The sequence below is a fragment of the Oryza brachyantha genome, chromosome 8 (assembly GCF_000231095.2).
Source record: "Oryza brachyantha chromosome 8, ObraRS2, whole genome shotgun sequence".
Taxonomy (NCBI): domain Eukaryota; kingdom Viridiplantae; phylum Streptophyta; class Magnoliopsida; order Poales; family Poaceae; genus Oryza; species Oryza brachyantha.
The window spans coordinates 7892734-7905075 of record NC_023170.2 but is presented as its reverse complement, the minus strand read 5'-3'; the positions used below and the strand labels follow the sequence as shown (position 1 = coordinate 7905075).

Below are 12342 nucleotides of genomic sequence, written 5' to 3'. Positions count from 1 at the left end.
TCAATCGGACAGATCAATTTTTTATCAAAATCTGGACGTCTTATATTCGTATCCCCTCTCCAACAATTAATACTGCTGATAAGTTACTAGACAGACTATTGAGATATTTTTTTAATATAATTTTTAAAAAATTAAAATTAAATTAACAATTTAAAAATAATTATTGTCAAGATAAGAGACCCTAATATATACAATTTATAACGAGGCTAGCCATGCAATCTAAGGGGCCATCACGCTAGTTTTGTTTTATTTACGAGTGAAGTATATGATCAGTTCTAAAACTTGTGGCGCGGTATCACTTTGGTCTATAAACTTAGAAAATATATGTTTAGGTCCATGAATTTGTTTTAATGTACCATACAGATCTATGAATTTATTTTAATGTACCATTCATGTCCGTGAACTCGTTTTAATATACTATACAGGTCTATAATTTTAGACATTAAAACAAGTTCATGAACCTAAACGTATACTTTCTAAGTTTATAGACCTAAGTGGTACCACGTCACCAGTTTAAGGATCAGCGATGTACTTTACTCTTTATTTATTGTGCAAATTAGATGCAATGCAAAGTTGGCCCACACTATTTCCGTAGACATGCCCCATGAGCCAACTGGATAAAACATCAAAAATCTCAAGGTCGCATGTTCCACTGCTCAAATTGGTGCCGATATGGATAAAACAGCAACTGGATAGGCTACTACCATGGTCGATTTGATTTTCCATCAACAGTCATGGTTTTACTGTCCATCTTATTTACTGGTGTACAGTCATGTTTTTCAAGTTGTACCGTCCATCTTATTCAACTTTCCGAAAGCATGTTGCAAGTTGAAAATATAATGTGACCATCAATTATCTTAAAATACTCCACCCAGCTTGAAGTCGAAACTTTGTTAGCTTTTTATATGTTCTCCGGGATTATTAATTTCTCTTATATTATATTATTAACAATTATGAAATTAATATTATACGGAATCACCTACAAATGTGGATATAATATATGATTTATGTACCTAAAAAGATATATGTTAGCTTAGTTAGTAACTCAAAGTTACAAAAGTTTAATTTTTTTTTTGAAAAAGTATGGATGGCTTATACTTTTGGACAGGAATACATCTGTAAATGCAGATGGGCGACCACTGTTAGATTTCAACGACATCTCAATAGCTAGCTGATTTTAGAAATCTTAATCAATAAAAATATAAGAAGTATTTATGTCGTTTGAACTCGAATTACAACCCATATAGGGATGAAAACAGTTCAGAATATTTTTGAATTCCGAACCAGTTTTTGAAAATGGAAATTGTCAGTCATAAGTTTTTTTAGAATTTATTGGAAGCAGAATCGGATTCATAATGTTTTTTTCTTGGATACGAAAACAAATACAGTAAGAGCACTATCCGTCGGAAATTGAAATCGGTCGAAAACTCTCTAATTTTTTTCTCGAAAACTTACTGGAATTTTTCTTGGAATTTCTCAAGGCCTATATACCATAAACCCATAATATTAGCCAAATAATCCAGCACACTTCAGCAAATTAACCTTAAGTCCTCAATTAGTCAAAACATATACGCAAACACTTACTTTGTAATAACTGGTATGATGTGCACTTTACTTTGTAATATAATATATAAACTTTGTAATAATTGTGAGATGTGTACTTTAATTTGTAATGATTTATAACTATAGCCTTTAGTTGGTATCAAGACAATCATTAACAACGTGATCAATGAACTTGGTTGTAGTAATAAAAAGTGGCATGGTTAATTGCTAATGTTTGGATTGGAAGCTCGGTTTGAGGTTTTCTCTAGTGCGATAAATTTTCGTTAATGTATTCTCTCCGTTCGTATTCGATAATATTCGATTATATTTTGGTATTTATGATTTCGATTTTGGTTCTGAAAAGATGTGGAAATACAAATGGTAATGGTGGTTTCTATCTGTTTTCGAGCCGTTTTCATCCCTAAGCCCATATATACACCGATGGATTTGTACAAAGGGTCCCAACTCATGTTCCTATTTTTCAAGTACCAGTTGTTCTGTTTGTCACGTGTGATTTTCCTTTTTGAAACTTTGTCACGTATGATTTTTTTTTCAAAACTTTGTCATGTACAATAGGATGAGATACGTATGACCATGGCCGATTGCTTTAGTTGGTTGGTCATAACAAACTGCAAATGGGCTTTCGTAGAGGCGGTACGATTGGATTAAAAAGGCACATAACATTAAAATTGATTGAGATATACCGTGATGATAATATGATCTACCGTATCGACGGCCAGATCTTTCTAGTTAACATGAGAGCTTTTAGAAAGTGCCCAATTAGTATAGGTAGTGTCGATGATATGGGTCCGAGGGTATCCCTGCGAGTGTGGCACGTGGCAGCTTTGGGCCCAAGGATCCCCGAGAAGGGGGCCGGGCCCCAAGGGACACGTGCCCCCGCAACCGGCCCCTGAGTTAGCTGCCGCGTCAAGGGGTTGGGGTCAGACCACCCCGACCCCCAGCACGGAGTCGGACTGCCCCGACCCCTGGCACGTCTTCGGGTTGCTGCAAGACCCACGTATCGAGGAGTGGAGCGCGCCCCTGGGATTCAACCTCCGCATTTAATGCGATGGGAGAAGACACGGAGTGTGCGTCACCCGCGTGGCAGGGAAAGATGTGTGCCTACCCCACACTTAATGCGGGCAGGCATGCATGCGCCCCTGACGGCGCCTTTCGCAGAAAAAAGAGGCAAAGAGTGGGTAGGTACCTCTGGTAAGGCAAGCATGCCACGTCCTTGTCAGGGTGCCAACCCCGCTCCATCCTAGTCGCATTAATGCAACTGGCAAATGGCAGGAGGGATGTCGTCCACCTCTAAGATGAGACACTGACTGATGGGACCTAGCAGGATAGGCGTGGCCGCCCCCTCCAGCAACCATCTGACTGAGAGGACTGAGGCTAACACGTCCACCTACCCTCTTACTGACCAAGACCGACGCGTCAGATCTCTGCATCGCCAAACCGTAACGTGATGATGCTCTACTTATCAGTAGTTGGTAGGGCTGAAGCGATTGTGGTAACCCCTTACTACTATAAAAGGATGCCTTGTTCCACCTAAAAAGAGATCCCAAGGCAGAACACCAGCGATACTTTCCCAAAGAAGGCTTGTACTCACTTCCCTTTTTAGTGACCAAGCGACAGGAGTAGCGTGTTACGCCTCTCGGCGGCCCGAACCTGTATAAATCTCCGTGCTCTTTTCTTTCACAAGAACCTTAACCGTACACCCCTGTGCCGAACTAAAAAAGGGGTTCAGCGAACTCCCGCTTGAGGAGCTTTAAAAAATTATTTTTAAAAAATAAGTTTTATTTTTTAAGTTTAGCATTAAATGATTATATCCCTTTTATTTTAGTATAAGTTATTTTTTTGCGCATAAAAATTTATCGAGTAGGTAGCACATATATATAAGAGGGGTAATATAGTCATTTTAAAAATATTTAACGGTCAACTAATGGTCAACTATCGGAAATGGTATAGAGGGAATCAAAATAAGAACTCAGGGGTATATCAGGGATGAGGTAAAATTTACGGGTACATGAGGGATTGAGTAAAATTTCAGGGACATGTAAGGAATTTTTTCTTTTCTTTAATTGAAACATCGGCCTGCATTATTGGTGCGGGACTGAGCCATGTTCCACTCTCCATATTCCACTCTTCTTCGTCACTTTTGCAGGTCAAGATGCAAGCTCTTCATCCCTTCATGGCTTCATATCGGTAGGCCTTGCCACTCGAGCTAGAGTGGTAATGGAATTGTTGGGCTAGGATTCGATTGCAGGGTATTCAATTACAGGCCACTTATAATAAATAGACGTGGCAAACTCTGGTAACATTGTCAGGGCATGCATAAAAGTGATCATTCGCTATAACTCTCTTTATTTATAGTCACGTGAGCAAACATGATGAGTTAATGACATGAAAGAAAGAGGGGAGTATTGAGAAAAATGGTCGGTATGCATAGTAACAACTTAGAGTCAACTTTTAGCATTAATTTAAGAAAATGTTATTGTATTGGATAGATAAAAAGAAAATCAAAATAATAAAAAATAATATATTATATTAATGAATAAACCATATATGACTTTATCTTTATATATACGCTTATAAAATAAATTAGTGTTATTGATTTAGATAAGAGAAGATTCAATCCTAAGATCTACCTTTGAATATGCCCTTAATGGATATGAGCCACAAAGACCAAACAGCTCCTATATCTTTTGGGAATCAAATTAATAATTGCCAATTGATGCAACCATTTGACACAAATCTGAGAAACCATTTCTGCTGAGAAGCACTCTTATTTCCACAAGAATAAGACAAGTCACAGAATGTGCCTATTGCAGTTTTCTTCAATAGCCGTTAGGTTTTACAAGTATGCTGGATGGCTTCCAAATCCAAGAACTTAGCGTGCCATGACACAATTTTATTTGGCAGACCTGCATCTGGGCATAAGCAACAAAATAAATTCAGAAATAAGCAATGAGGCTGATCCACTGTTCATAATATTGGGTGAGACATGTTTGCCACAAAATGGATTTCTCACCATGCGGTGCTAGTGCAACTTAAGTTGCATTGACACTAGCAACTGCACTGAACCCTAGCCCTTTTCACTTTATAAGGATGCATCTGATTGGCGAACCTTCAGCACCACGCAGACGAAGTGGCAGGCAGTGCAAGGAGTATATCCCAGGCATGATATTTTCCAATTTGAGGCCCTCAACAAGAATGATATCCTGCATAAAAACTGACAAATTAGAATACATTGCATTGTATGCACACATAGGGTAACATCCCATATGACAAAATGCCAGCTGCAGGAAGCACATCAGCTTGTCGTGGAAAAACATGATACTCATTAAGTTGATACCAGATTATGGGTATTAATATATTGCAACTTATTTATTGTTATTCCATATATCTAGAGGTGCTCACTTGTGCTATATGTACACTGGATAGATTCGTATCTTGCAAGTGTGTGGACAAATTTGACTGCACCATATGGCCCACATCATTTTGTGTAATATACCATGCTGTGCCAACAGTGCCTATTTTCTCGGGCAGGAGTGCCACATCTAAATTAATCTTGACAGATAAAATTGGTATGACAAATTTCAGCAGTGACTTATTAATACTGCTATATCCTAGGATAGTTTGATATAACACACCAAAATATCAATCACCTTTTTCAATTTTACATTGTTCAGTTTAGAAATTAATGTCATAAGGAAATAAGAACAGGTTAATAGGATATAACCAAGCTAGGAAGAATAAGAAAAATTTAGGTGAGGACAATATATTAATTCAACACTCAGCTAAGCATATTTCTTCACTGTGTCTATTGAGTCTACACTGGATTCCTATCCGATTTCTATTTCAAGTTGTATGTTGTCTGTGACTGAGTATAGGAAATACAAGATAGGCAATATAAAATTCAGAACATCGGAACAACAGAAGTTGAATAACAAAGATAAAAAAGTCACAAGTATTCTGGAAGTGAATGTGGGTGAATCAAATTACTCCAGGAAACATCCATACCCTGTTTTTTAGAAGAACTAAATGTGATGGGATCAAGTCATCAAAAGCTGCAACAGACAAATAGTCTATTCCTGAAAATGACACCAAAAAAAGGTGAGAAGTTATAGAACAATAACTGTAGGGCACTATTGTGAAAAGAATACCCGTAGAGCATTATCGTCAAGGTAAAATAAACAAGAATACATAAATCTTCACTGTAGTTAATATAAACCGAATGAAAGAACAAAAATCATAAAGAAATGACCATGCCATTTCCACAAAATATTGCTCCTACTGGACACTTTAATCAACATATGGTTTCAATATCTTATTCAATTGCATCGCTACTCAATTTTAATTACCATACATGGGACCTTAAGTGGAAGGCCCCAAGTAAAGAATAACTTTTGTTCCTAAATATTTTTTTTCTTTTTCAGCACTGATTCACATAAAAATGCATATTAGTTAGCATGTTGTGTATGCTCCTGCCATTTCTATTTGAAAAATAGATCATTCAATATAAAAAAACTGACCAAGGGTACTCCAAAACTTATTTAGTTTTGACCCACGTTTTTTATATATTTTTTATATACAAGAACGTAACTAATGGTTCTTGATTCCATTGGTGCTAATGCTATGTTACATGGAGTACATGCTGCATCAAATATGCTAGTATGAAATAACATGGCATAAAACAATCTGAAGAATAAGGTCATGATTTCTGAAGTTATCACGTTAGAACTACAAATTTGCACAGTTGCATTGCTCAAACATGGAGACGTGTAAGAAGGGGACAAATACTTGTGAAACATCACAAGCGACATCCAGTGAAGTGCTCATTCGTTGGACCAAACTAGACGTTGAGATGATTACCAAGGAACGTAAGTACCGCAAACATTTTTTTTGGTGAAGGAATATGACCCACGGGCTGTGCAGTGAATGATGGCATGGAGTTTTTGTCGATTAAGCAAGTGGTAACACAGTAAATTTAATCTAAATATGATAAAAGAACATGAATCAAGGAAAGTATTTTTAAAAATAGCCCTTTTGGAGAATATCCTTTTTACAAACAGACCCCTAGAAAAACTTTTTACAGAAATAAATGGTGCCCCGGCATATGGTGTCGTATGTTCATAACACAGTGTTGCAGGATTTGGCATTGTGTAGGATTGGATGTAAAATTGCCCATGAAGCCGCTAAGGTTCTACACTACATCCATATGGCAACCTACACAATTCCAAATACCGCAATGTTGTGTACACAGCGTGCATGTCACTTCACTATGCTTAGGGTCCATTTTTAGGAAGTCCCATTGGGAATCTATTTGTAAACATAAGAAACAATTTTCTATTGTAGGGGCAAAGCTGCAAAGCAGCCATGCCAAAACAATAATCATGTGCACATGGAAGCTTAAGAGTCAATTGTATGTATAGTTGCATACACTATTACACCTCAATATATAAACAATACTAGGTCAACGCCCATGCTTTGCTTTGGATAAAACAAAATATATATAATATTAACAAAAAATATATATATATATATATATATATATATTCCACGAAACCAGTTACACATATTTTCTCTATAGGGAATATTTACCTTAATTTGATTTTATATGTGGCTATACATTAGATTTTATTTTTTTCTTAATATTAAAAAGTTCAAGAGATAATTTACAAAAATTTACAATGGGTGTCGGTGGGGTGGCTACCTTCTTTTTTAAGGAGTATAGACAAGAGTCGTTTACTAATATAGAGAAGGAAAGTCAAAAGATCCATTGCTACTTCAAACTCACCAACAAGTTTAATATTTGTGTTATCTACCAACCATTGTGCACCATCCTCCATAAAACCCACATAACTTGTGTCAAACTCTTTCTTCCACATTAGTTGCCTGCAAGATGACAGTTCCACTAAGATAGTTAGAGTAGAGCATAGTATAAATCACTTGCAGTATCTCAGGAAATTCCATACTATATAGTTAGATTATAAGGATACACAAAGAAAACTATCGGAGGACTATGGATGCACAAAATACACATTGTGGAAGAAATATGGTAAACAGCAGCAAATCATTTCCAAATAGATATAGAAACGCATGAAAAGTGCATGCGGTTGCAGCAACAAACTCCACACATTTTTTGAGTTATAATATAGAAACCAAAAGGTGGTGATTTTGGCTATTGGCTCTAGAAGCACAGTGAGCTCAGTGAATCATGATGTTAAATGCATATCCAAGAAAAAAAGAGCGAGAGGGAACTAAAAGACTAAAAGTAAATGCCAGGAGTAGGACCCAACAGATCTAGCAGTCAATGGGGTGGATCTCAGAGGGAAATGCAGAGGGTAGACAAAGATTAAGTGGAAAGAAAAAATGTGTCACGGCCTCACGGGCTAATGAATTGGATGTCGGTTCATGACCAAGATTGTATTTGAAGGAAGTAACAGGACGTGATCCTGGAGACCTGGACCTTGTCGGCGTGGCGGAGCCGTGATCGGCAACGCACCCACAAGACAGGACGGACTCGACTAGGGATAAATCTTCATCTGATAACAGCCATGGTTTATAAGTACCAGGCATTCCCAATAATTTGCTAACCAATTAGCCGACTCAGGCTGCGAGGGGGAGGTGGGTTACTTATCCAGCGTGGAAAACGTAGTAATAGATTAGTACATGATTAATTAATTATTAAAAATATAAAATAGATTAATATGATTTTTTAAAACAACTTTCCTATAGAAAATTTTCGCAAAAAATGCACCGTTTAGCAGTTCAGGAAGTGTGCGCGCGGAAAAAGAGGGGGTTAGATATCTAAGTGGAGTAGCCGAACACAGCCTCAGTCACTCAAACAATCCTAACAAACTCAAATAGATAATAACACTAGCTACTGTTGCTCGTCCCGTGGTTGTCGCCAATCATGTTTGCCGTCGTGGTGACGATTGAAGTGAAGTCCAGTCCCCACATGACAGAATGTATTTGCCATGCTGAAGAACATTTTGGACTATATGTGTACTCATATACACAATGAAAAAAAAAAAGAAAGTTGGCACAGAAGTTAATTAGGCACGCTTACCACAAAAATGAGCATACAACTATCTTGGAGTTCATTACCTGTCAGTATTTAGTGTTCTAAATAGCACACGTTGAACTCCTTTAGGAATATGTAATGATTCCATCATTTTAGCTGCATTGGAATATTGAATACAATAGATTCAATGGTTAGTTTGACTAACACATGCTGAGATAAGTAAACATAACTAGCACTTTTCTATGCTAACAAGCATGGTTGTTAAGGTGGGTGACGCCTAGGCAGTAGGCAGTAAGGCATGCTCTAGGGTCAAGGCGTCCAGCCCGCCTTACTGGCCTTGAGTAAGGTGTTGCCATACCTCACAGGGAGTTTTCAAGGCGGTCCTATGGCATCCTGCGGTGGTAAGGTGGCAAAAGGCGACGCCGTAGGAGCTGTGTCCTATAGTTACTACTTTAGAACTGTGGAGTGTGGACCATCTTAAATTTGTGACATAAGGCTTATATTGTAGGTCCTATTATATTGCTAGGTCCTTTTGTTTGCCTGTGGACTGATCAAGTTGTGTTGTTGACATGTTGTATGCTCATTTCTAATTCTGAAATGTTGGTTTTATTGCTATATTTTTTCTGTTGTTACCTGCACCCATGGGCCATCTTATTCTAATTATTCATGTGACTTGCTGCTTGGGAAAAGAAAGGGGAGATTATCAACAAGGTATGCTTATGCTGCTTGTCAATACTCAATTTGTATCTAACTAGCTATTATTGTGTTTAATTGTTTATAACAAGAGATATTTTGATGCTTGCCTGTAAGGGAAAAGGATGCAACCTTGGAAAGGGAAGGGTGCTACTGCATGGGCTCAACAATTTGCAGTAGCAAGGTACAGATATAGTACTTAAAATGCAATCATATTAGATTATATTTGCTATCATATTAGATTATATGATGTGTGTAAGGTGTCGCCTCGCCTTACACCTTACCACCTAAGGCGTAAGGCATGCTGTGGTCACCCTTAGCGCCATAACAACCATGCTAACAAGAATCTTGATGAATTAGATAACAGGAAATAGTTACCTGTTATATTATCATCTCTTGGAACATCAACTAACAATGCTGGACCTGTATCAGAAACTCAATTGTTAATAGAGTGTTAATATAATGCAATTGTTTATATTTTCATGTAGCAAGGATGACAATATAATTGGTTGCATTTAACAATTCCAAATGTCAGTAAGACATGATTATGTAGATCTTGGACATTGGATTTTCAGGTTGGGTATGCTAATTACTGAATTAGAGGTTAGTCATCATATCCGTACCATGACATATCATTCTCCAAAAGACAGGCACAGGTGCACGGCACTACATGCATGTACAGTAAAATATAGAAACTATAAATTTAATAAGTTATTACCATGGCATGAATATAATTAAGCATCAAATTATACAGAAATGCTTAAATGAAGCTAGCCAAGTTCTGTTATTGGATTTCCAAATAGATTGACTCGGGCTTTCTTGGGCATGTGTGTGTGTGTGTAGATCTGTTGATTTGTTGTTTACACATACTGATACATCTAAGTGGAAGTTGTATGTCCTAGGACCTATTACTACTGATTGTAAAAGCCAAGGATTGCAATTTTGCACAGCATCGAAAAAAATAACAAAGATGTTAGAGGAATATGAAAAGGGAAAAGCAAGGGAAAAATCAGTGTAGAGCACGCTTATATAGAGAAAAGTGGTGATCCTAGCTCCCTTTAAGAGGCACTGTGCTGTTGTCTTATTGCATGCTAGCCCCACACTGCTGCAGCTGATGCCACTTCTCTGCAAAACCCTGATTGACATAGTGGTCTATGTGTGCTAGCTTGTATCTCCTCTACAGCAACCCTGTTAGCTGTGTGCATGCCGTCAGCTGCACCAGTTGCTACTTACCTTGCCTGTGCCTGGGAGCATCAAGCATTATGTGAGAGAGAAAGGTGGGGTTGAGTGTGGCTGAATGGCCAGCATGAAGGGGAGAGAGCGTGGGTTGGATCAATGATCATCTGGCTGAGGTTAGGTGAGTTGGGGCTGTAGAATTGAGCTGATAAGGGTACAGGTATGGCAAAAATCTAGCCCAGCTGAAAGTACAGATATGCACCCCCACCCAACATACACACAAAAAAATGTGCATCCCATGAACCATCACAGATTAGCAAAGGTTTTATCTGCAACACCACTATATAAGCATGAGAAATCAATCAAGGTACTATGCCCATGTCCATGCAATAGAGGATAAAACTATGCTGCCTACCAAAAGCTAACAAGAAACACTAAAGTACTCGGTAAGAAAATGTTTGTAACATATGGAATAAGCAAAACAAATATTAAGAAATCACATATTTAAAATGGGGGAACCTAATATAAATCTGCTATAAGCCTCTCCACAGAATAGCTGGTTTAGTGAAAATTGTGCTATTTCTGGAACATTCTGTGCCTATCTCAACACAATCGTGACAACATGACAGCTCCACCACCAAACTAACTAGTCAAGATTTTCTACAGAAAATTGTGGTGATCCGCGATCAAACTGACACATGAATAAAGGAATATGGGGATGTAAATTTCAAGAACAGGAGAGAACCATAGAAAGGGGGGGTTTCATTAGTCCAATTGCATTAATGTCCTGTGTGTTTTAGCCCAAAACCCCCTTCACTTAACATGGAATGTTCCTCTCCTCTTGTTACACAGTCGAGCTCGACCATGAAGCGGTGAAATGAATACGGTGCCAACCCATCTTCTGACCCGTGGCATAATCCTTTCCCAAACAAATAGCCTTCGAAATCTGCTTCATGGATGTCATAGAAAAGGTCGAATCTCATAGCTACAATGCATCGCAGCCTTTCCATTTGTTTTCATTTTAGATAAATCCATTTGTTTTCTTAATCTCCAAGGGGATTTTTGTATCAGTTGGGTCACGAGAGTACCTAAAATCCTTAAAATTTTCAATTTACTCGATCTCTAGTCAGTAATGAAAGCACTCACACATCAGTCTTGGGACAAAATTGATTGGAACCATCAACCATGTGGGAAAGAAGTGAAAGCGCGCGGTGGAGGGAGTGAGCTCACCAACCATTGAGCACGTCGAGGTCGAGGGAGTCGACGTCGAAGCCGGCGTCGAAGTACTGCTGGAAGACGTGGCCCGGGGCGTCGACGTGGGTACCGGTGTGGGTGGGCAACCGCATTTCGGAGTTGTTGGCACGGGAGCCGTTGCGCATCGAGGCGGGGAGCCACAGGAACTGGCCGACCCCGCCGTCTGACTCCCACGACGGCATGTCCTCCCGGTAGTAGTGTGTTATGTCCAGGATGCGCCCCTCGCCGTGCGCCTCCCGCCGCTCCGGCACCAGCATGACCTCGTCGGCCGCCGCCACCGCGGCGCAGGACGGCGGCTCGTCGGGGTAGGCAGGGTGGGCGGACGTCGTGGCGGCGGCGTGGAGCGGAAGGATGACGAGGAGGGGGAGGAGGAGGAGCGGGGAAACGCAAGGCGCAGGCGCCAGATGAGCCATTGGAGAGAGAATCGTCGTCGACGGAGGAGGGGTGGATATAAACGTCCTGCTTCGTTAGCTTGCTCGACTCGTGACAAACTCGGTTCGGTTCGGCTCGGCTCGTTTTATTTTTCTAACGAGCCGAGATAGCATTTTGGCTCGTTAGAGATAACGAGCTAGTTCGAGCTGGCTCGTGAGCTGCTCGCGAGCCTAACGAGCTAGACCAAAGATACGCAATTCGTCGGTATTCAT

General features: G+C 39.3%; 1 protein-coding gene across 1 annotated transcript; it reads right to left on the bottom strand.

Moving 5' to 3' along the window:
* Nucleotides 1-4301: 4301 nt before the first annotated feature.
* Nucleotides 4302-12126, bottom strand: LOC102701017 (cyclase-like protein 3). Its single transcript, XM_006659975.3, has 7 exons — nt 11679-12126; nt 9647-9691; nt 8659-8731; nt 7346-7443; nt 5569-5639; nt 4577-4766; nt 4302-4475 (listed from the first exon to the last, which is right to left on the bottom strand). The coding sequence occupies exons 1-6, from the start codon at nt 12109-12111 to the stop codon at nt 4641-4643; spliced, it is 846 nt and encodes a 281-aa protein (XP_006660038.2). The 5' UTR covers nt 12112-12126; the 3' UTR covers nt 4302-4475; nt 4577-4640.
* Between the last annotated feature and the right edge of the window lie 216 nt (nt 12127-12342).